This window comes from Polyodon spathula, chromosome 10 (genome assembly GCF_017654505.1).
Source record: "Polyodon spathula isolate WHYD16114869_AA chromosome 10, ASM1765450v1, whole genome shotgun sequence".
Lineage (NCBI taxonomy): Eukaryota > Metazoa > Chordata > Actinopteri > Acipenseriformes > Polyodontidae > Polyodon > Polyodon spathula.
This window is the reverse complement of record NC_054543.1, coordinates 32,459,503-32,482,054: the sequence shown is the minus strand read 5'-3', so window position 1 is coordinate 32,482,054 and position 22,552 is coordinate 32,459,503. Positions and strand designations below refer to the sequence as shown.

General features: G+C 37.1%; 1 protein-coding gene across 2 annotated transcripts in view; it reads left to right on the top strand.

Moving 5' to 3' along the window:
- Positions 1-22,552, top strand: part of LOC121322132 (disintegrin and metalloproteinase domain-containing protein 23-like) — a 48,878-nt gene that overhangs the window by 11,539 nt on the left and 14,787 nt on the right. For both annotated transcript variants that reach the window (XM_041261672.1, XM_041261671.1), the window contains exons 4-14: positions 245-308; positions 7,316-7,398; positions 8,555-8,618; positions 9,966-10,038; positions 13,063-13,139; positions 14,935-15,000; positions 15,614-15,682; positions 18,001-18,167; positions 18,744-18,828; positions 19,365-19,452; positions 20,114-20,165. In XM_041261672.1, coding sequence (XP_041117606.1) covers positions 245-308; positions 7,316-7,398; positions 8,555-8,618; positions 9,966-10,038; positions 13,063-13,139; positions 14,935-15,000; positions 15,614-15,682; positions 18,001-18,167; positions 18,744-18,828; positions 19,365-19,452; positions 20,114-20,165 — 888 coding nt within the window. The remainder of the gene's footprint in view (positions 1-244; positions 309-7,315; positions 7,399-8,554; positions 8,619-9,965; positions 10,039-13,062; positions 13,140-14,934; positions 15,001-15,613; positions 15,683-18,000; positions 18,168-18,743; positions 18,829-19,364; positions 19,453-20,113; positions 20,166-22,552) is intronic.

Genomic DNA, 22,552 nt, shown 5'->3' with positions numbered 1-22,552 from the left:
CATTTTTGGACCAATTTGAAATGATAAAAAAATTATAAATTAAAAAAAAAAAAAAAATTGTTTCATGACATGGTATATTATTATTACAACCTACCAAGTAATGTAGTACATGATAAAATATTTCCTTTTTTAAATGAGAGACAGTCAAGTTCCTATAAACAAGTGTGTCGCTCCACAATAACTTGACAGGTACAAGTCTGAGTAATGTTGCAAAAGTAATTGCTTTTCTTGTTCTTATTCACAGTGACCTGCTTTCTTCTGATTATGTGGAAATCCATTATGAAAAAGGGAAACCAGTCTTGTCAAAGGTAATACTTTATTTGTATGTTTTTTCAGAGGGTAATAATCTGTCTTTAGATTAAAAAAGCATTAATTTTAGATTAATTTCATCTGTTCAATTTATTGCATGCAGATTGGGTTCCACCATCGATACCAGAAGGATTGCTTTGGGATTTGAAATGCATGTTTGGAAGGCAAAACATGCTAGGTAGTGGCTTTCTGAAGAATGGTATCTTTTGAATAAAAACCTTTGTACTTAATCTAGAAAAGAATGAACTGTTGGAATTTCTCAAGGGGTTACTGCAGGTTGTTCACACACTGATCACTTGGGATTTTTCTCCCAGTTCTGCTTTCAGTTTAAGACCATTCAATCTATGAATTAGATTTTCAGTTCTATTCTTCCACTGTAGTTCTGTATCTCAGTAATGTGTCAGGGGAGGTTGCCTTAAATAACCTCATAAATAAGTACCAATGGAAATCTCTGTGGGCCCAAAAGCATGGCAATCTAATTACTGGTGTAGGGTGTGGTGATGAGCTCTTGGCATAAACTCAAACACAAACCTTACTAGATAATTCAAATCCATGTAGCTGCATTGCTGTAACTGATCCCAAATCAGAATCCACTGCATATGTAGTAAATAACTGCTGTATAATCAAATAGAAAAGCATACCTGTACTGTGGAGGCATACAGTAAAACCTGTCTAATCAAGCCCCTCTACAAACCCGCATTCTGTATAAATTAGTGATTATTTTTTGGTCCAGAAAAATTGAAATGACTGGTATGACACCCACTATAATCCAGAACCTTTTTTAAGTCTCTTTTTAAGTCTCTTCTGCCTAAAATGAATGTAAATGTGACTGTAATCCAGCTCAAACGGTGTAATAATAGGTCTGTTTTCTTCTTTAAAATAATAAGTCAGTCCTCTTCAGGTAATCTTCAATCAAAAGAGTTTAATTCAGGAGCAAACCAAATCCAAAGACAGTACAGAATGTAATGACATGCAGAAGCTGCAGGTATACCTACAGGTCTAGACAGGTAGCATTTGAGCCACGAAAAGTTATGGGCAATAATATGCAGGGCAGCTTACATCCCACAGGTAGTGTAAATCTCCTACTTTCACCAATGAACAGTTGGCCCTTGCTTCATTGGAGGCGCACCAGCCAGCACTCGGTGACGGCTCCTTTGGTCTGAAGTTGCGTTGATTAGAACCAGTTTTATTTGGGTTGATTGTGGTTCTGCATCTATGCTCAAAATCCGCTTTTTAACAGAAACAACTCATGCATAAACAGGGGCCGTCTGTCTGAGATCAGAATGGCTCTTTGATCATGACTCTCTGATATGTAGGCACCTTTTGGCCATGTGCAAAGTTACGGTGCTACAAGGACATAAGAACATAAGAAAGGTTACGACGAGAGGAGGCCATTCGGCCCATCATGCTTGTTTGGTTGTTAGTAGCTTATCAATCCCAGAATCTGTTCTGAATGCCCCTTTATCTAATCTCAATTTGTGACCTCTGGTCCTTGTTTCTTTTTTCAGGTCGAAAAAGCCATCTGGGTTGACATTTTCAATACTTTTTAGAATTTTGAATGCTAGAGTCATTTCAACACGCAGTCTTCTTTGTTCAAGACTGAATAGATTCAATTATTTTAGCCTGCATATGACATGCCTTTTAAACCAGGAATAATTCTGGTCTCTGTTCTTTGCAGCAATAACCTTTCTGTAGCGAGGTGACAAGAACTGAACACAATATTCTAGGTCTTAGTAATGCATTATAAAGTTTTAACATGACTTCCCTTGATTTGAATTCAACACTTTTCACTATATATCTGAGCACTTTGTTGGGCTTTTTTATAGCTTCCCCACATTGTCTAGATGAAGACAACATAAAGTCCTAAATCTTTTTCATAGATTTCTTCTTCAATTTCAGTATCTCCTATGTGTTATTTATAATTGACATTTTTATTACCTGCATGTAGTACCTTAAACTTTTCTCTATTAAATGTAATTTGCCATGTGTCTGCCCAGTTCTGAATTCTGTCTAGATCATTTTGAATGACTTTTGCTGATGCAACAGTGTTTGCCACTCCTTTTTTTGTGTCATCTGCAAATTTAACAAGTTTGCTTACTATACCAGAATGTGTCATTAATGTAGATTGGGACGAGCAGAGGACCTAATACTGATCCCTGTAGTACTCCACTGGTTACCTCGCTCCATTTTGAGGTTTCTCCTCTAATCATTACTTTCTGTTTTCTACATATTAAACACTCCCTAGTCCATGTGCATGCATTTCCTCGAATCCCTACTGTGTTCGGTTTGAAAATTAATCTTTTATGTCAAACACTTTCTGGAAATCTAAATAAAACATGTCATATGCTTTGCAATTATCCATTGTTGATGTTGCAGCCTCAAAAAAATCAAGCGGGTTAGTTAGACACGATCTCCCTTTCGTAAAACCATGCTGACTGTCAGGGCAACGCTAAGCAGTAGATAAAAAAAAAAAAGAAAGAAAAACTTCTAACTTACAACAGGGTCATTTTTCTTTTCCAAAAGCAAGCCGTTATGTGTAGACTCAAATTTCCTGCCAGAGGCATTCTAAATTGTGCAGTTGTTGAAAAGTAAATACTGTAAACGTTCACACAAAATGTGCACTTTTCGAAAAAGCTAAACGCTTAGCAAAACCAACACAAAAAGAGCAAGGTGAAAATTTCAAAATCGCAAGGCCAACCGTTTCAGACATTCTGAAAACAAAAAGTGCATACTTAAGCAACAAGGAGAAAAGGACTGTAGAAAGCGCCTAAATACTGCAGGCACAGGAACGGTTTTAACAGGTAAAGATTTTGTTGAGGCATTGTTGTGTTTCAAGTTTGTAGAGGCAATTGTGTTTCTTTTACTGCACATGTACAGTAATAAAGTGTGTTTTTTTTTTTTTTTTTTAGACGGTCAAATAGTTTTTTCATTTGCTTTTTTTAGGCATGAGCTTTTATACACACTGTCTAATCATGACGTTAGATTTTAAAGGTGTTACTGTATCTCCATTCAGAATGTGTGGTGAACTTAAAAATTAACCTTACATATTATTTAATTTGAAATACAAATTAATAAAAAAAAAAAAAATGTGGACCAGAACATGTAGTTAGATGTATACCTCTATTAAGAATGTATAGTGAACCTAAACTTGCTTCTTAAATGAAAATGTGTAATTTCTCATCACCTGTTTACATGGTTAATATGAAAGAATAGGATTTACTCTTTCGTTTTCTTGCATGCTTCTGTTTTAAAAAGGGATACAACTTGTAGATCTAGTGTAATACTATACTCTGCAAACAGTTCTGATAAATAAATCTTAACAGAACCGTTACCAGCAGCGACAACACAGTGGAAAAATACTGCATAGGGGCCCTGTAGGAACACAACTATGGCACTACAATGGATTGTGGGTATTGATTTATGCTAATGTGATGTTATTGACTGATAAACCAGTGTAGTGCCGCTGCATTGCCATTTAAGATCGTTTGGCTAGAGTACAGGTAGACATATATTAAGATCACTGACCAGTCTTCATGACAGTATTCTACAGATTTTACAGAAGACTTTCCCTATACAGTAGCCATCATTCACAGACTGGTGTTGGTCTCTGTGTCTGCAGGTCTCGCTGCTGCTAATGTATCTGTCTTCAGCTTTCTTTTCTAATTGTTAGCTGATTTCTGGCTTCAGTCCCTATTCACTTTGTGGGATAGCTACATTCCCACTAAGACTTTCATTTAGTTAGCCACTGTAGCTAAAGCACCTTAACATTTTTTAGCTACACTGGAAAAACTTAAGCCACTTAACAATAATGGAAACATGTTAAGCATGCTGTTTCACAAGGCAAAAAGACATGTATTTTATTTGAAAACACGTAGATATTTAAATGCCAGACCCTACCCTTTACAATACAAATAAACAGCATATTTAAAGTGCACTAATTTGATTCTCATTTAATAAATGCCAAATTTAGTCCCACATGAAAAAACGTAATTACAGATTTCCTAAATTCTGAATAGGTTTGCAGAGATATTCATGTACTGCATAATCCTTTCATTATTTTGACTGACTTGGTTTTCTTTCCATTGCAGGACAGTGCTATTAGTGTATGTTAATATTAATGCCTACCTGACCAACCCCAGTTACACAAGATTGTGCTAATGTGATTAATAATATTAGTAGGATTGTACAGCCACTACTGTGTTTAAAAAACATTATTTTGTTTCCATGTTCTTTCACCTGGGACTGCTGACAGTGTTGCACCGATTCTGACATTGAAACTCATATATCATACTGAGACAAATCCTTCTTTTTAAAATAATAAATGTGTTTATTTTTTTATTAAATTGTTCTTCTTTCCAACCCACTCTGTTACTATTTCCAAAATATATTTCAACACATTTTAAAGAGATAGCAAACAAAAAAAAAAAAAAAAAAAAAAAACTTAGCTGTGATCTTTTGAAGCTGCGTGTTTCTGGCTTGCCGTCTGTGAAAATGTTCTTTCGGGACCAGATGGTATGTTTGAAACCATGACTGCTTCACCTCCCTGTGATTGTCACGGTCATATTTTAGTTGTGTGTACATGGTTGGTATTCCTTGGGCTACATCTTTCGGAAAATGATTCTGATAATTTGTACAATTTTTTTTTTAAAACATGTCAAGAATTTTTCTGTTCGGATGCCATGTTTTTAAAAATATATATTTTTTACAAGCAGCGCCGTCCTCTGACTGTTTCTAATTCGAACCTCTGTCCTCCCGTCAAACACAACATTTGTGGCATACATTTTACATAAAAATAGTTGAGCCACAAGGGAAAACGTTTCACTTGTGGCAACGTGGCGAGCGGGCAGCAGGAGGATAGTGGCATGTCAGCTTTGGTGTATAATTAGATAGACAATACAGAGAAAGCTCTGGGGAGTGTGAAGCAGTACCTCTCTGCATCCTCACTTGCTTCAGCAGCAATACTCTAAAGCACCTTCCTATAGGGAGTTGACAAGAGTACAGTTAATTAAAATTGCAGTTCTTTAAATAACAAGTGTGAACAAGCTATTTTTTGCCCAGTTACATCTGACCTATTTGTTACTGGTGGCAATAACCGACACTTTACCATTATCAAGGAGAAAACTACTAAAAAGCAAAATGAAGAAAATTATTTACGCATATTTGCGTAAATGTAGTGTGAAATAAAAATAAAAAGATGACAGGAAGATTAAAATATGTAGGCTAATTGTCTGTAAATTAAGCACTGTAACGTGAATCAGTGTGGCTCTAAAACAAGGGTGACCCAGAACTTGCTCTTCTAGGCTTTTGACTCCCTGACGCATATTGAGTTAATCAATTCATATATATAATATTAAACTCAAGAACAATTTCTCTGCATGTTTGACGTATAATCCAGCGTCCCAGTTAGGTTAAGGAGTGGAGAATATTGATATTTACTACGTGGTTCAGATTACAGTGAACCTCCTGGTAATTGTCATTGAGTGATGTTGAATGTGATAAACTAAAAAACCAGCACTGTCAGTAACAGCTGTACAGTTTATTATAATGTTTTTCATTGTGCTTTATGCAATTTGAATAAAAGATGTGCACTTCTTGTATGTCTCATTTGGAGGTGAAAACAGGAATGTAAAGCTGCAGAATGATTGAAATCTTGGCTAGTACACAACTCCAGCAGGACTGCAGTTGCTGAATCATGGACTGCTTTGTTATATATCAGAGAGTGGCTAACTCAGCGAAATGCCTCCTCCGCAGGTTAGAGGGAGCTGATTCCCACCTCCCTCAGGGATCAGATGGGAGAGAGAGAGGGAACAGAGGTGGAGATTGGCTGGAGAAGATTGTATTTTCCTGCTTACTAATGTGTAAGATGGGAAGGTTAGGTGCTGGCTGGACAATGAGAAACACCTGCCAGAACACTGTCAATATGGTGCAGGGCCACCACGGACAGCAGTAATTCAGCGTTGTTCTGGAGGGATACTTACACTTTCCTTTATGATTACCATCTCTGATTTCTTCAGGGAAGTTGGGGATGTAATGATCCAAAGTCTCTCCTACAAATCGTAAATATTACAGGAGTTATCACTTTTGTCCTGAAGTGACCTTCTGTATGCAGTCTTTGATACAGAAGCATTTTCTCCCCAAGTGCTTCCTGTCACCCCTGTCAAAGGGGTTCTGCCTTGCTTGTTGTGACTGAAACTCATGTGTAACAGGGAATTGCAGCTTTTCTTTATTAGAGGATATACATCAGGGATTTAATTTGCATTGCAGACGAGTCATTTATCATTATCATTGTTTTTATGGTTGAAGTTGATTATATGTACAGTAGTATGTAACTAAGTAAATTCACAAACCAGATGTTTTATAGGTAGGTGTAAAATTATTGGTTAATTAAGTCCTCAGCACAGCTTTAATACAAGGTCAAGGTAAACTCACCTTGGTCCTGTGTATGTGCATAAATGGATTCTAAAACTTTGAAATGATAACAATTACAGGTCCTTCGTTTATAAACCCTGCATACAGTTCTAAATCTAACTAAAAAAACATGTAATGCTCTTCCCCAAGACTCAAGTCTTGGTATTTTTAAAGCACGACTGAAAACTTACTTTTTTAAACTAGAATTTGTATCTATTTAAATTGCAACTTATATTACTTAAAGTATTACATTAAAATTCTGATATGTACCTGTTGTGATTTTACTTGTAAAGCGCTTTGAGATGTACCACATGGAAAGCACTATATAAAATAAAGATTATTATTACTATTATTATTTATTTATTTATTTTAAACCAAAATAAACCTAAGGGTTAAAAAGGTAAAGCCTGCTAATGAATGGGTTAAAGCTAAAACCACAGAGTTCTGTCAGAATCAGACATTATCTGAGATTCACACTTAAATCCAATAATGTAACTTTTAATGTGTTTTAAAAGGTTAACAAATGCACTTCTTCTTTCACTCTCATCTGTATGTTTTATGTGCTGTCATGGTAACGCTCTTCCTGTTTTCACAATAGGGTGGGGAACACTGCTACTATCACGGTCAGATCAGAGGGAATGACATGTCCACCGTGGCTGTTTCAACCTGCAATGGACTCCAGTAAGTGCAAATTCAAGAGTTTCGCTTCCTTATGAGAATCAGTCTTAATCTAAAATTGAACTTTAAAACTGACACTAACCTGTGCTCTTATTTCCATGAAACTGACACAACCCCTCATTGTGAACATAATAAAAGACACATGCCTGATTTGGCTGGCTGTTTTATGTTTTAATTTTTACCTACTGGTCTCCAGTTCAGTTTTTTTTAAAAACTCAAAACCCACAACGTTTTTACCTCCAGTGCCATCCTATGTAAATAAAAATGCTACAGATAAGCTCGAAAACAATTGGAGCATAATTGCTGTTTAGGGCTGTTTGTGTGTAAATCTGAATAAACTCTAATTGGTATAAACACCTGGACAAGGCCTCAGGCCTTGTATACTTAACCAGTCCTAAAGTTATGGCTTAAGTATATTTCAGTCATGCACAGGCAGCTATGAAGTCAGTTTGTGCTGCTGCAGTGGAACAGTCTCTCTTGAGTGGTGGTGGCACCAGGTGATGACAACAGCAGCCTTGGAATACTACTAAGTGTTACTGGTAGGTGGCGCTGTTGCTGACATGTGTACTGTAAGTATTGCTGCAATGATTGCTCAGTATGGCTACCATTTATCTCCAGGTGGGCTTCCATTCTTGGAATGTTATTAAAAATGGCAGAATGCAACACTTTCAAAGGGACATGCAGCACCTCTTGATAGATGGTGTTCTTCAGTGCAGAATGATTTTTCCACCACATCAGCGCAAAGTAACCTCGTAACCGCCCTATATATTATATAAATAGAGATCGTTTTTTCATTTTTAAAATCCCAGGTGTTTAAACCATTCTTGTGACTTGACAACTTAATGTTAGGAACACTTTGCATTCTAAACACACATTACGAAAAGAACCAAGAAAAGTTTCACAGAAAAACTTCAAAATAGACTTTAAAAAAAAAAAAAAAAAACTGCAAACAGGCTTATCACATAAAATGTGAGGTGTACTTAGAAGTTAACTAAAGAGGTGTATACTGTATAGAAACTTTTACTATTAAATTGGAAGGCAAAGTAGCTTCAGTCTGTAACAGTATATACATTTCTGCCTTGACAGGCTACTGGCTGAGAGTATTTCTGCTCCTGAATGCTACAGAGATATTCAGTTGATCTGTTTTCTCTTTTCACAGTGGCATGTTTGATGATGGTACCCACACATACCTAATTGAGCCATTGCAGCAGATACACCCACAAGTAAGCGTTTTCTTTTTTATTTATTTATTTTTCACTTGTATCGCACCCACACTTGTTTTGACATTGCAGGCAACTTAGAAGGATACATGTTTAAATTAGTTTCCACATGCTTTGAATTGACAATACTGTTTAAGCGCTGGCTGCCTTCAGATCTGGGGTCCGTGTCGTCCCATTACAGCGAGGTAAGCTTGTTGAAGTGATTGGAGCTAGCAAGATAATTCCATCAACATTAGCTACAAGTTGTGAAAGGAACACGTTATAGCAAGCATGCATTTTCATATGAAAATACTGCAGTACAATGTGAGCTATCTGGCACTTCCTGGGTCATTCTACCTCAGCAGTGTCTTCTGGGTCAAAGGCTATTACTGGCTGAAAGCCATTTAGATCAATTTTGTAGACTCCTTGTTGTTAGTCAGATAATGTTACAGGCTGAGCCAGGCTAAACAGGCCCTGAATGCCAATGAGCACTTAATAAAACAAATCCCCTGTTTCTTCTACCATATTACGGTGAGACATTGTTTGTATTCTTCAGAGATCAGTACGGCTGATATATTTAATAAATGGCAGCATTATTATGTAGACTCGCTGTACTGCTTTTTGTGTTTATAATCATCTGTATAGGAAGTATTGTAATCAGTGCCACAGTATTACAGGTAAATCATAATATGATGTAGACAATGAGGGCTAAAGAGAGATCACATTCATGTTAACATATTAACTGTATTTATTGTATCATCCTATGTCAGCTTTTTTTGCCTCTCTTTAGACCATGAATAAATTAATCATACTGACAGCCGCATTAATCACGCAGCGCCCACATTTAAATGCAGTTAAATTTAGCAGCTGTTATGTACAGTTTAGACTCTCTTCCTTTCAGTAAGACGCTGTTCCTTTTCACTGTGTTAAAGTTGAATAATTCAAATGTTATACATTTGTACGCCCAGTCATAAGGTTCTGATATAGGTAGGGTCAGATAATAAAAATACATTTGTATGCAGTAGTAAATTAAATTTGTTTTCTCATCCTTTTGTCACAAATGTATGTCTGTTTGTCACATTTCTGTTTTTACATATATCTAGAGAACCACTTATCCTATTGTGATCAAACTTGGTTACATCATTCTTTATCAGTATTATTAGACTATATTAGACTCTGCGGATATTTGAAGGAACCTGTCCATGTGTTCATCCATCCATACGTTTGTCATACTTACATTTTTACATGTCCATACGATAGATCTGACTCCTGGTGATCTACTTTGTCTTCATATTGAAAGCTTTAGTTGTGGTGGAGGATGTACGTTACTGACAAACTTGTAATAACATGACTTTCTTTCTCATTGTCAAGGAGAGCTCAGCGAGGCCTCACATTATAAGAAAGACACCGAGTGTCCATTCTGTGGAGCAGTTAGAAGATTTGGGTAATTTGTATTATTATTGTTATTATTTCTGTCGTTATTATTGTTTTTTGATCAAAATACATTCTGATAGGTAATTAATTTATTATTCATTGTATGCCCATGCCACTTCTAAAAGTGACTAGTCTCCTGTGATACTACATTTAGAGCTCCTCAATATAATATCCTGCAGAAAAATATTATCATAAAAACTCCCACTTTATGCTTAATGGCTGCCAAAAATGCAAATAAATGTTAAAAACAGTACAATAGGTAGAGGTGGAAATAACTCCCACTCACAGCAGTTTGATACACTCCAGATGTTACTGTGAGCTAAATAAGCCATGCTTCTGATTATAATTAGGGCCCTGTGAAAATCGCGATTTCACAGGCTGCGCAGAAATCGTGAAATTAGCCCAATACCGCGATTTCTTAAGAAATAAAAATGATTTCATAATTATTTGTATTTCATACAAAACAAAATCACATTAACAAAACTGTACAGCTTTGCTGTATGCCTGCATGTAATATTCACCATGCACCATCCATTAAAATACTACGCACTGTAAACAAGAAAATGTGTCTGCAGCAGATTGCGTAAAGCAGTGCCCAGCAGGAGTTTACACAGCAATGGAGGCAAGCTCTTCTGTGTGTCATGCAACGTTACTGTAGCTCACTACCAAAACTCTTCTGTTGACAGCAAGTATTCATCGAAAGAGAAAGGCGGAAATCCGAAGCAGTACTGCGACTGCTTTACTTGCAAAAAAACAAAAAACAGCGACTTCCATGTTCCAAAAGTTCACTTATTCAATTTTGACCCGACAGAGGCGTTTGTCTGCATAAATATCCCTTTTGAAAAATTGGACAACCAAAAGTTACGGAAAATCTTCAGACAGAGTGTAGCAAATGGTGGAGCGATTCCTTCATCAGCCCAGCTGAGACATGAATTCCTAAACCTAATTCCAGTTGTCTGTGAAGAGATGGGTTGGCTATCGGCGCTGAAACAATGTTCCTTTTATTAAAGCCACATACAGCTCTGTGGGGACATTGAGTTAGAGAGGTGGAAGATAGGACTTCATGCAAACAAATAGGAACAGAAACAGGAGAGGAGACTCCTAGCCTAGTTTTTAAATGTAGTTTGCTTTTCTGAACTTCCCGTATCTTGCTAAATTTTACTACTACTATAGTATTTTTCTAAACCAGTACGACCAGAAGGAAGGACAATAAATAAATGTAGTGGGTTAAGTGGGATGAAAACCAACTAATTTTAGCATGGAAAAATGCGGTCAGATGGAAAATATCTTGCTTTGCTGTTAACCTCATTCCAGGTAGCTGAGTGAGAGTACATGTTGTACTTCTCGTGTTTCCTTCCTAGAGGACATTGCTTAGAGGAGCTGCGGATCCCTGCAGGTGGAGCAGAAATGTTTACATAAGAAACTGCAGTGCAGATAGCAGCAAGTAGAGTGTGCGAAACTGAGTTTACGAATTTAGTCTGCCATTTTTAAAAACTCCCCTCAGCATCTTTACAGTGCTACACAGCAGATTCGTAAAATGCTGACTCCATACTTACCAGATGTAGCTCAGTATGTGGTTTGACAAAAGAGCATAATGTCATCATCTGGTAAGCAGAGATACAGTAACTGATACTGTAACATTCCATGTGTTGCAAAATGTATATTAACACCGTGCGTGCTGCAACTCCTCTCTGGAAATTGAAATGATACACATCGGTTGAGGAAACTGAAGAATTACATGGCTAGATGATGGCTGCTGAGGATCACTTATTAATTTATTCACATCAGCAGCTATTCTTAACAACCACAACACATTATTGAGACAGGGGAGGCATTGTCACATTGCTGACACGAGGAAACACAAGAGTAGCTGAGAACAAATAGATTTAGCAACACTGGGGTGCGGCAACACTCTGGTCAAATGTGATATTCAATCAAAAGTCACCAAGGCTCACTATGTATTTTAAATGAAGGGATCATCGACTAACACTTTTTTGGGGCATAATGGCAGTGGTATGTTTGTGGCGTGTTTTCTTTTTAAGTCTGGGGGTTGTTTTAATAGCGCCTTCAAAAGGGAAAATGTCAGGTCACATATTTAATTTGTTTGTATGAATCACCCCCTCAAACTTTTCAGTGAGACAAGTCTCCAATAAGTTGAGTGAATGTGTGATAAGTATTGTTCATGTTAAGTTTCATCATTAAAAGAAGTCCAAGGTGGTCCTAAGAGTCAGGTAAAGTATTGTATTTGCACAGTAATTATACAGTTTGGACCTACCATATTTTCCAGTGATTCACAAGGCTTGCCTGTGATTTACCATGATTTAAAAATGTGTTACTATATTTTATTATTCTTTTACTACAGTTTACCACAGTCAGCTTTTAGAGGGGTGGTTTGAGTCATTGACCAATCAATACACTTACAACAGTTACAGTAGCACTGCTCTGTGGTCATCAAGCTACCTCCCTCAGAGGGTTTCTAGCTTCGGCTGACCACCGGCATGTTTAACTCAGGGCACCCTAGCTGACCCTTAAAACTATTATTGCGTGAACGTCTCAGTCTGTCTTGAGGCTTTCATTCTTGGGATTATATGTTAAATAACAGAACACAGAATTCTAACACAGAAATATATTTTAATAGATGCTGCCCTTCAGTTCAGTCATGTAAAGTGGCCAGTTGGCTTTACAATATATTGTTACTTGTCATGTGTTCACATTGTTTGAAGGGGACGCTTGGTTACAAATTTGTTTTGTAGTGTTATGTAATTATTTTGAGCCGTTACTTAAGGAATACATGTACCACATCGCATTTCATCAAGGTTAATCAGTAAATCAAATTTTACCAGTCTCTACTCACAAACAGTAATGTCATGTGAAATACAGTATTTTTGTTGTAGCTTTGAAAACCGAGGTGATAGGAAAGGCTTCTTTAGTTCGTTAAGTGTATGGCATTTCCCTTTGAATGTGATCTTTACCAAGTGGCTTTCACTGCATACAAAGTACTGGAATTGTAACAGATTCCTGTGTTTGTTTTCAGGGGACACAGAGAAGTCAGTCTCTCATTTGGCCCTCCTAGATGATCTTTCTTGGCTGAGGAGAAGGAGGAAGCGAGCTGTAAGTACTGTGAATCCACCCAAAACACAACTGTGGCTCAACCCACTGGGTGTATGTCGTTCAGATCAAATTGATTGAGGGTTTACCCTAGTCTTTAATTAATTTACATTTTTGGAAAGGAGAAAAAAAAAACTGCTAATATTTTGCTTGCCTTTATTTTGTGAATGTTTCATCTTTTCTCTGATGTATTGTTTGAACATTAAATAATATATATTTTAATTATTAAAATAATGTTTTAACTCTAGAGCACCCAACCATACCAGTATTCTTTTATCTGCAAGCTTTGTTTACCTTTTAAAAAACTGTAGTTTTTAAATCTATACCAAAAATTATCCCCTGAAGAAACTGTCTCAGAGAAGAGCGGAATTCTGTGCAGACTTGAGTCACTGGCCAAACTCGGCAAAAGAAAAAATGCATCCACTGATAAATCACAATGCAGAATGGTTTGTTTCAGGTTTTCATTAAGATAAACAAAGCTTGCAGTAAGAATACTGGTATGGTTGGATGTTCAGGACTTATATAATTATTTTAATGTTTAACGCCCAAAAGGGTACTAAACAATAAATACATCTGAGAAAACATGCACAAAACCTACGGAAAGCAAAACATTATTTGACTTTTATGCCTATCAGTATTTACTTTCTTTTAAGCACTCTGAAACTCTGCTTCTCAGTTTTGTATTATTTACGTAGAAAATTGTCAAAAATAGTAGTTCATTGAAGAGTAGCATAAACCCATTGAAAATGTAGGCCTTATTTTTGTCAAATGTGGCCTAAGTTTTGTCAGATTAACAGGTGTTTTTATCATTTGAAAAAATGAGAGACTGAAGTAAAAAATATGGCCCTATATTTTGTAGCTGAATGCAACACGATAATCTCAATCAATTATTTAAAAAAAATATTTTACATTTTACTCAGCATTACAACTGCTATTGATCAAAAGGTCAGGTAGATGCTAACACTGGTTTCGCCGTGCTCTGTCTACTGCACACAGTCTAACAGGAGCATTGGAAATCAATGGACCAAATTTAAATATTTAACAGAAAATATTTACCATATTGCTGAGGCAGTAACTTTTAAAATCAATAGAAGAAATGCTTTCCACTGGCAGGATGAAGTACTGTGTTTTTTTTAGGTTTTTTTTTTTCTTTTGGTGTCCACTATCTTCTTGCATTAAGAGGATGTCTCTTTTAAAATTGCATTGTATCAGAACAGTATCTTATATCTGTAAACCTTTAGACAGTAGAAGAAACAACTTCCAAGCTTGGAAGGTTCCTGTCTTTGGATGGGCTTGGCATTATTAAAACCCCTATGGGACACATTGTTAAACTTTTTCCCCAGTGTAGAATAAAAGTTAGAAAAAATAGCTTTGCAAGTGAGCAACAGGTGAGTAAAACTGCTCCAGTAATGCTGTCTTATTGCAATCTTTAAAATCCCCTACATTTGCATGAAGTAGAAAAGGATCAGGGTCTCCACAGCCTTTCTAGGAATGCAGGTTCTGTGCTACAGCCATTCATACTTCAATCACATGTTGCATTTACAATTAATCACAGTTTGCCCTTTTTTTAATATGCTTCCCCATCTGGGCTTTATAATACATACCTATGCTTTACCAAGCTTTCATTATGCTTTATTATTAGGTGTTTACTGTGGGAAACCTTTAAAAGGGAAACAGCTTCCGAGTTATCACCCATCAATTTCAGCACAGAGTGAGCAGACAGGCTGATAACATAGCAGTTACACAAACTGATCATTCCTCATGCAATTATTATCTTTTTTCATTCATTTTTTAATAGGTGCCTCGTAATGTTTTTGAAGAAATGAAGTACCTTGAGCTCATGATTGTCACTGATCACAGGACGGTGAGTCTCATGTTGTCTTCTTGCTGAGAAACAGACAAAACTCAAGTGTTTTAGAAATAATATATCTGGTAAAAAAATCAGGGTGTTGCACAAACGTCATATATCTGGTAAATCTCATATATATATATATATATATATATATATATATATATATATATATATATATATATATATATATATATATATATCTATATATAATATATATATAGTGGATACTGTACGTCACCTTTTAATGCAGTGGATAACTGTCCTGTATCCACCAGTTTTAACTTTATTATTAGTATTGAACCAAAACAATTTATACAGACTGCATTGTTTTCTCTCTAAATGTAATATTTCCCTAGATGAACCAGCAGAGGGAGCTGTTTTCATTCTAATTTACACAGAATTTAATTCTGCATGCTACACAGTCCTGGTATTTAATTTCAATATCCACATCTCAGTGTAACCTGCTCATTGAGCAGATAGACTAGTAAGCTGTTCTGATACAATTGACAAGCAGAGGTCCTGCATATTGAAATAAAGAGTTAGTAAATGTGTGTATTTTCTGATGTTCTTTGTTAAATATATAGTATACAGTAAAATGCTTTTTTTTTGTGTTTCTTTTCTGCAGTACAAGAGACATAAGACCAGACAACACACTAACAACTTTGCTAAATCTGTGGTGAACTTTGTGGACGCTGTAAGTAACATTAACTATACAGGCAGAAGCAAAATGAAGTGCATAGTGTGAGGCGAGAAGTTATAATTTGGAACCCCAAGGAATAAGTCATCATGTTGCAACATCCATATTGAGCTTGTAGCTAAAATGATGGGCCTTTATTCAATGGATCTCGACGTCAGATCTTAATACCACAATTGTTTTAATCTTTAAAAAGGCACTTTGGGAAAACCCAGGTTTTTTTGGTGTGTTTGTCAGGGTTGGTCTTAATTTTCTATTTGAACAGTGCTGGTATTTAGATCAGATCTCTTCTGTGGTAAACTGTTTAATCAGACCAGTACTTTAAATTACATTTGCTTTGTCTGTTCAAGTTAGATGATTGGGTAATTATGTATTGGTTGTCTTTAATTAATGTAAAGCATTAACTTATAATATAGTTTACCAGATGGTCTTGTATCGTGTTTAGGGTATCTTTTAAATTTAGATTCTAGTCCATTTTTAAATCCTTTAGTTTGATACAGAGTGTTTTTTACACCCTCTGGATAACACAATTAAGCAGATTTGTTTGCTATGTACTTCAGATAAGTAAAATAAAAAAAAAAACACATCATAGAGCCTTGATTGTTATCTCGGAAAGATTCACCAGTTGAACGGAATGGGATTTTATTAGACATGGAAATCTATGAAGAGTTTGGCTCAAGGGCAGTATACCATTTACTTAAAAAAACACAATGCTGCAAATAATGAAGCTTTACCAAGCAACAGATATACTCTTTAGCCACGTCCCCCATTTTACAGAATCAAAGCATAGAATGAGTACAGCATTCACCAACTGATTGTAAAGTAGCCTTCAGGCAGCAGTAAAGAATATATTGTTTGATGTCTGAAGGTTTTTAATCTAGGCATATCATCCTGTGAACCTGATGTTTCATGAGGGTCATCAAGAACAACTAATTTAATTGAGAGCTTTTCAAATTCCTGATTGCAGCGCCCACACGTGTAGCCTACAGATGACACCCAAGCACTGAATTTCACCATCCCTAAATATGATATGGTGTGTGAGGTTCTTGGGCTATTGTACAGAGAACCGAGGTCACTTTTTTGTCCTTAAAACTGGAAGACACACTAATGCACCAATACGTTTTTTCATGTAGTTTATGGTATTAGACATGTAAGGGTATGTGGCAAAGTGGTTTGCAGTGCACAGGTGTAGAGGTGATGTAATTACGAAACAGAAGACAGACAACAAAGTTCACTATCCAAACATGTTATTTTTATAATCCTGGTCTGGCGACTGCAAAGAGTAAGCCAAGGCAATACACAGCATTGTGTACAGCAATGTGTATCGCACTGTTCCAAACAAAGGGTTTACAGTCCCGAAAGAATAAACACAGGATAAACACACACAAAACACAACACGGTCACAAGACCAAAGTGAGTGCTAACGTACATGTGGTGAAATACAATTTATTTGTGTACAGTTATGAAGTGTTGTCCGGGTTGATCCTCTCCTTAAACGACAGCTCCCGGTATGTGTTAGCCATAAAATAAACAAATATATAATTAGACGTGACAAAACAAACCAACACTCACAGTAAAATTATAGTTTTCCTTTCAGCGGTTCTCTCTTAAACATAGCAAAGGAACAGATCACCTAGCCACATCCACTTTTGTACCATCAGTCATATGCCTTTGGTTAGCAAGTGCAACCGTTTCTTCTCCAATCCATGGTTGCCACATCGCTTCCCTTCTGGGATGATGACTTGGTGTACTGTAGCTCCGCCCCTTTCCTAGATGGCCGACTTCCACCTTTACCATGGAATTAATTGTCAGATCATCCATTCCGGGGCACACTGTTCCCTTGACACAGCGCCCTCGCAGGTCAGGAGGGAGATTTATAACCAAGATTCATTCTTTCTCTATCATAATGTATTAAGAATTCAACTCACTTCAAGCTTATCAATAGGATCCATTTGTTTTGTCCTGCAGTCATTGTAAACCTGAACATTGTGCAGTTTAAAAATTGAGAAATGAACAGTTTTATGGCCAACACATACTCTATTCCTAACAGATGATCTTGAACAGCTACTCCTGAATGTGTGCAAAGCTGTGGACCATCGCAAGAGATATAGAAGCCACAAAAAACAAGACTGTCTACAAAAATGGTTGCTAAAATGTAAATACAGTACATGTAATGCTACAAATGTCATCTTTTTATTTTTTTTATTTGCCTTCACTGATGATGATCTGTTTTTCCCACGTGTCCTTTCTGCTTTGGCCCCTGTGCTTCTCTCATACCCAGTGTTCTTCTCCTGTCCCTGTACTGTCTTTGCTGATAGGTGTTTAAAGAGCAGCTCCACACCAGGGTGGTCCTGGTTGGCGTGGAAATCTGGACGGACCGGGACCAAATCCCTATCGGCGAGAAGCCCATGGAAATGCTTCGAGATTTCTCCAAGTACAGGCAGCACAGTATCAGACAACGTGCAGACGCTGTTCACCTGTTCTCGTATGTACGGTTTCTATGCTTGTTAATCTGATTTGTTGTCACCACTTCCGATTCTCGTGCCATATGAGGATGTGAGGTTAGGTGCTGTTTGTATGATGATATGCTGTCCATTGTGGGAAAAAGGCTTGCAAACTGACCACCAAGGTGTTTTTACTCTCCACATTGTCATACAGGGCCATATTTTAATGATCTAAACATTATTTAATCAGCATACAAGATCCCTTAGATTACCAATAATGTGCACAGTAGTATATCTAGTGTATTTACACCTATAAAAGTATGGAATTTAGATCCCATACTGTAGCATTAACCTAGTGGTCGACGTGCCCTGCAATTACCATCATGTTATTCTGTGATACAACAGAATACATACTGAAATCTTACATTTTCCGTAGCTGTGTGGGGAATTGCTGTGGTGAATTGCTCTGTATTTAAAGTGTTATTAAAAAATTCAAGACACTACAGATCATTAGTAAAAACAGGGAATCAATGCGTGGTTTTCATATTACTAATTTAGTTGCTTTTATTTTAATATTCAAAGTCCACATGTCACATAAAGATCTGTTTCTATTCCAGAAATGTGACGTTTCACTATGCAAGGAGTAGTATAGCCTACTTTGGTGGGATCTGTTCAGTGACCCGCGGTGTAGGAGTGAATGAGGTGAGCATTCAGAAAATCACGCTTAACATTTGTTGTAGTGCAGGGTTTCACTGCAATAGACGTAACAAAAATTATCAGTCATGTCCCTATTGGAATCTCTTAGCAGCAGCTACAGTTATGATTTCATGGAGAGTGTGGATCTCACTCTCAGAATGTCAATCACAAAGCATTCTAGGCATTTAAACCACAACAGGTTCTAAATAAACACATCAAGTATGTTCATATCAGCTTTTCATCTATTTTTTTTTTATTTAGATAAATACAAGTCTTCAGTGACTACCTCTAATCAAGTTGAGACTGCACTTTCTCTTGCACTCTTTGTATTACAAAACAAAGCGTGTGCGAGGAGTAATATACAGCCTCAACCTGATTAGCTACCAAACACTTTGAAACATACATCAAGTAAACAGAGACGGCATACTGTCGGACAAAACCCACATGTGCTTGTTTTATTTTACATCGAATAGTGTGATGAGACTGCATCAATATCTATATAAATACAGTAACGATAATCAATTCCTTTCTTTGAACACCAGTATGGCTCAACGTGGGCAATGGCAGCTGCATTGTCCCAGAGCTTGGCTCAGAACTTGGGGATTCAGTGGGACCCGGCTTCAAGAAAAAGTACAGTATCCACCTTTACCCTTCTCAGTGTGTACAGCTATAGAGATACAATTAACATGAAACACTATTACTTCTGGGTCTGTTGTATCCTAATGCATATCTGCCTACTCAGCACTGGTCTATTCATTTGCTGTAAACAGCATATCTTATAGCACATTTTAGTGCTATAGTTTAACAAATACTGTAAGCCCAACAGTAATGCTTAAAACCATTTAACACAGTGCAATTACCGGATATCTTTATTCACTGTGTACTAAATCTGTCCAGAATCTCATGTGACCCATTGCTGTGGATCATTACCTAAGGAAAGTTTGCTTTATCATATGTGGCACAAATTTAAATGCATATGCCTGTCAGTTTCCTTTTTACAATGAAGTGTTAAATAATATGTGTTTATTTCTAGCTTTGCAACTTTAACAGATGTTTTTTTTTTCTTTCGTATTGATTAAAAACAATGGAGTGCTTTACACTTTTCAGTTAAAAGCTTCCAAACGAACCCTTTATTTTATTGTTGGTGCAGACGTTAGTGTAGGTTTCCTATACTATCTTTGTCAGAAGAAATGTTTGCTATTTATCTTAAAAGTACCAGTGCAGGAATTAGATTACCGTTTCTTTGTCTGTTATTTGCCAGCTGTAAACAAACCTTTTTTCATTCTTGCAGAGGAGTGTGGGTGCATGGAGTCTTGGGTTGGATGCATCATGGAAGAAACAGGGTAATAGAATCTGTATTGTGTTACCATTGCGTGCAAATGACAGAAGTCTGTATTTGGATTTATTTCAGGTGCATTGGCAGTCAGCTGAAATTGCAGAATGATTAATTTTATTTAGAGCATCGCACAAGGTAAACTGATACCAACAATATAGGCTTGTGTTATGCGACTATAAATCATTTACAGCATTTTATTTATATGAAGGGATAACCTCTTTTTGATCCTCTAATTGTTTCTATATTGAATGTTTAACCCTTTGCAGTCCTATGTTGGACCAGGTCCGACATTACAATTTTCCCTTTCCAGTCCGATGTTGGACCCTGTCCAACATCATCAAAAAGACGTAAAGCACAGGTCTCTAGTCGTTTTTTCTCTGGAAAAAGCTGAATGGCTGAGTGAGACCGATAGGAGCCAAGTGAAACCGAAAAAAAGGGTGTATCTCATAGCCCCATCCACTACAGAGTTAACACTGACATAACAACGGAGGTAGCTGCTTCTGCATCTAGCGCTCAAAGAATATCACAGACATTTGCCAAGCTTTTTGAGATGTTATAGTAATAAAGCAATGACTTAGATCGCATTATTGAGGAGTTTGGTGATAAAAAGAGTGATCAGGAGAGGATTTATCAGTATGCACGTCTGTAAAAAAGTATGTGAAAAATACAGCGAACAAGGGGTGGGGCTTGGCTGGAGATGCAGTACTGAGTGTCCTTTTGCGATTTAATGCTTTTTAAACCTGTTTTACTCTGAAAAGTTTTTTAAACAGTGTAAAATAAACAGCACATGTGAAAATAAATTGGATCTGACGAACGCTGAATAAATGGACCGCAAACGGTTAAATCTATTGGCATAGCATATCAGTAAAATACAGATTATAAAAATTATGACAAGCATCTTATGTGTGAAATTGATACTCTGAAAAGATAGTTGCATTTGTAATTAGTAGTATGACAAAATATATATTACTTGATATTATATATATTACTTGATAGTACAAGCATTAGTACATGGTGAGAGGCATGGTACGAGACTGGAAATCTGTCTTGATTATGAGTTAAGGAGTTCCGCTAACCCAAATCTCTGAATGTGGGTTCACCTTTTCCATTCCAAGCAGACATGATAGTAGCAAGCCGCTGATCGATCCTGTATTAACTGACACATAGGATAGTCGGCATCTCAACTGCTTCCCCAACTCCCCTTTCAGACTCCCCAGTTTCAGCAGCTGCTATTCGACTGAATCCTACTCTCAGTAACCTCCTTCAGTCTGCTCAGCATTACATGTCTGCAGCCCTCGCCCCTTCTTCAAGAGCTTCCCATTCTGCAGCCTGGTCAGCGTCTTTAACTTTCTCTGCCCAGAATCGGATTCATCCTATTCCTTCAATCAAAACCGGATCCAGGCTTTCATCATCCACGCTAAGGATTTTCTCCCTCTTACATTAAATCTGGAATTTCTGGGATCCAACATCACTTCTGTATCATGTCTATGCCTTCTCCCTTCATTCAGGCATCCGCCTGTCTTCCTTCTAATAGGAGAGGTTCTGACCGCCGTGAGTCAGAGCGGACCCCCGGCCACACTATCCTATCGCAGCTCATGCTCTTGTCTTACTTCACCTAGTGAGGCTGTGTTCTATCCATTCCTCTCCTCGGGACATGGCCGCTTTACGTTTCCAGTGGTCGAGTCCCATACTAACCTTCGTGCTTTCTCTATCCTAAGTCCGTTCCTTCAACGACACTCTATCCTACTGACTGCTCTTTCTGCTTCTTGTGCCCTGTCTTTACATACCCAGCTCAAGCTTTTGTCATATTCTTGTTTTGTATTTTGATACTTTTTAGCGACGGCATGATTAAGATTAATACACTTGTAATCCTGGGGATAATGTCTTTTCAGTACTGTTAGACGTCAGTAGGCTGCTATTCTGTTTTTTAATATACTTTGTTCATTTAGTAATTAACTAGAATTCACTGGGATGATGCTTCCGAAAGGTTTAGTGTAGCAAGTTGAGTTCTGGTATATAAGTATTTCTGAAGCCTTGCACTGAAGTTCACTGGTCGCTTACAAGGGCTTGTGTAGAGTAGTATAAGGGGTTTGATTTGAGGATTGGGGGTGCTTGTGTAACAAGGAATTAGAGACATAAAGCTGGACAGCTTGAGAAGAAAATAGCCTGACAAGACGTACGATGTAAAACACTCTCACGTCTCACTGGGTCAGGCCGCATACGCAGCGCTGAGCGGTTAGAGAATGAGAGACAGAACAAATAAAGACAAAGCTCTCAGTCCAGGTCGTTAGCCAGGTGGCGACTCTTAGCTGCTGGTCGAACAAGGAGAATGAGAAGACAGACATAAAAGACACTGTTGATGAGAGACCTAAAAGACACAGGGATAGAGCCGTC